This window comes from Rhagoletis pomonella, unplaced genomic scaffold (assembly GCF_013731165.1).
Source record: "Rhagoletis pomonella isolate Grant_MI unplaced genomic scaffold, Rhpom_1.0 Rhpom_scaffold_00006, whole genome shotgun sequence".
NCBI classification, from domain to species: domain Eukaryota; kingdom Metazoa; phylum Arthropoda; class Insecta; order Diptera; family Tephritidae; genus Rhagoletis; species Rhagoletis pomonella.
In genome coordinates, this window is record NW_023458560.1 from 20,812,311 (window position 1) to 20,814,819 (window position 2,509).

Sequence of the window (2,509 nt, forward strand, 5' to 3'; positions counted from 1 at the left end):
CACATTAGAATGTGTATTTTTGTGTAAGTTTTTGCTTTGTAGTATTCGTTGTTCTTTTTTCTATTTCAAGACATAAAGTTTACACAGAAAAGTTTCCGTATCTGCTCCAAAAAGCAGGTTATTTTTTCCCCACCCTTTACAGAAGAAATAACTCAGATTTTTTCCCATATAAAAGGATTTTTTTTGTATTTGGTAATAACTCATATAATAGTGAATTAGGTGTAGTTTTATTAAAAAGTAGAACTGTTGAGTACTTTATACTCAAATTTTAAAAAAGTAGGAACATTTTTACTGTACAAATGTCCCACCCGTGACGGTGGAATACCCTATATATAAAAATAATAATTTATACCATGCTTTAATGAAAAGTTTATTCAAATTAATTCTAACACCGTGCAACAAAAAAATTTAAAATCACACGAAACTAGGGGCCAAATATAGTAAAATCGCGTTTTAAGTTTTTTCTCTCGGGTCAAGATTATTTTTTGAAAGAATTTTGAAATTTCAAATAAATTATAGTTTCAAAAATTATTAAAAAAAGTGGAATAAAGAATAAAAATATCGGTATCAAATGAAAGAAAATATTCTTTAGAATTTAAAAATATAAAATTTTTTTTTTGTTTTTATTTTTTAGAATAATGAAAATCGAGGCTATGGTCCTGTACATATTAGTCTTGAACCTATAATTTTTTCAAAAATAAATAGATATTGCAAATTTGCAACGATACTTAGGGACAAAATTTTAAAAGGACGTTTTCAATACCTAATACTAAAAATTTAATATTTTTCGTTTTAAAGAATTTTGTCTTTTATTTGGTACCCATATTATTATTTTATATAACACTGAATTTTTTAAATAATTTGGAACTAATAAAATTTTTGAAATTTCAAAGTCCTTAAAAAAATCCTGATGCTAGGGAAACTAAAAACACAGTTTTACTATATTTGGCTCCTAGTTTTAGGAGAATTTTTTTTTGTGCAAAACTGATTTTTGCTCGGTGTAATCCATGTTATCATTAACTTGATTTTTTTGAGTGACTTCCTTTCAAAATAATCATTTTCGGTATACCGCTGATTAGTAAAACTTCTCTCGAACAAAACCTCAGTAGTTCTTAACGTTTCAATGCTTTTTTTTAATTAACAGATACCGTTAAATTCTAATTGGTGTTATCATTAACTAGATTTTTTTGAAAATGTGACTAATGCCACTTTAAAAATAAGCGCCTCAATTATACTCGCTTCATTTAACATCCATTTATAATAATATTTGTTGGGTTGCAGTCGCATATTTAACTCTTCCATCTGCTCCTCAACTTAATCATAAATGTGTTTATAAATAACGTACCTATGGACTTGTGCATCTATGTATCACTATTCCATCAATTCAGTCCTAAATTTGTATATACATACATACGTACAAACATAAATACATACTCATGCATTCAAAATATTAATAATTGAATACTGGGAATATTCACACTTGGCTCGGTGCAATTTCCTTATTGAGAGCCTGAATCACATGAGCGATTCTACGGACATTCGTTATTTTCCATGTGACGAACGCAATTGTGTAGATAAAAAATCCAATACCTGTAATAAATAACACTTATGTGTGAATCTTTACTTTCCGGAAGTAACTCAGATGCAAGATACATACGTATAGTACATACATATGTATCTATGACCTACCAAGAAGGAGAATAGCCTCTGAAGTTTGATCGTGTAAGGTTTTGGACACGGCACAAAGTAGGATTAATCCGCTGAGTAAGCAAAACGATCCAACTACAGCTGCTAGAGTAATGATTATTAGAACTGGATCACTCAGGGCATAATCACAAAAGGAATGGCTCAAGGAATACTGCGATGTTTCACTGAAAATTAATTTTAATTTGTATTCAATTAATAATTCTTAGCACATTTATATTCTCGTTGAATCAAATATTGTGAGTGATTGTTACCAAGGTCTTATATTCATGGTTGCCGTAATGTAACTGATCGTATAACTAAGACATCAGAATGCATTACGGCATACTCATTCGACATGTATGTACATATGCATTTGTGTGTAAGATACGTACTAGGTGTTTTTGTTCAGCCGGAAAACTTTTCATTGTGTTTCCTGTGTTTGAATGGCACAACGAGAACGGCTGCTTGCGCTTCGGCCGTTAAAAATAGGCGGGCGTGTGCCGTTTCGTGTTTTCTTGGGAGCATTGGGATCTGAGCAGATGCTAAGATTGAATGAAGTGATTCCAAAATTAGATTACTTCGCTCGTGCCAACAGCATAAGTATGTACGTGCATATATTTGTATATTTAAGAGAATAAACATGCTCCAAACTAAGGGTCTGATTATGCATACTTCGCATAACTTCGCACAACCATTTGTACCAGTCCAATAAAAATGTAACTTAAGATAATGTGAAGTAAAATCTAAGCTCAACAGATCGCTAAGTTTTTAAAAGTTCTGCTAATTTCTGGGTAATGGAATACATACAGATTAGATACAAAGT

The 2,509-nt window shown here is 30.7% G+C and overlaps 1 protein-coding gene across 1 annotated transcript; it reads right to left on the reverse strand.

Annotated features, from left to right (window-relative positions):
- Positions 1 to 574: 574 nt before the first annotated feature.
- Positions 575 to 2,041, reverse strand: LOC118741656. Its single transcript, XM_036473634.1, has 3 exons — positions 1,959 to 2,041; positions 1,690 to 1,871; positions 575 to 1,590 (listed from the first exon to the last, which is right to left on the reverse strand). Exons 1-3 carry the CDS (start codon positions 1,973 to 1,975, stop codon positions 1,475 to 1,477), a joined length of 315 nt encoding a protein of 104 aa, XP_036329527.1. The 5' UTR covers positions 1,976 to 2,041; the 3' UTR covers positions 575 to 1,474.
- Between the last annotated feature and the right edge of the window lie 468 nt (positions 2,042 to 2,509).

What these genes read in the sequence shown, in the direction of transcription:
- LOC118741656 (XM_036473634.1), bottom strand. An exon ending in AGAGGCTATTCTCCTTCTTG is followed by an intron (nt 1,591 to 1,689) that starts GTAGGTCATAGA and finishes TATTTATTACAG; the next exon opens with GTATTGGATTTTTTATCTAC.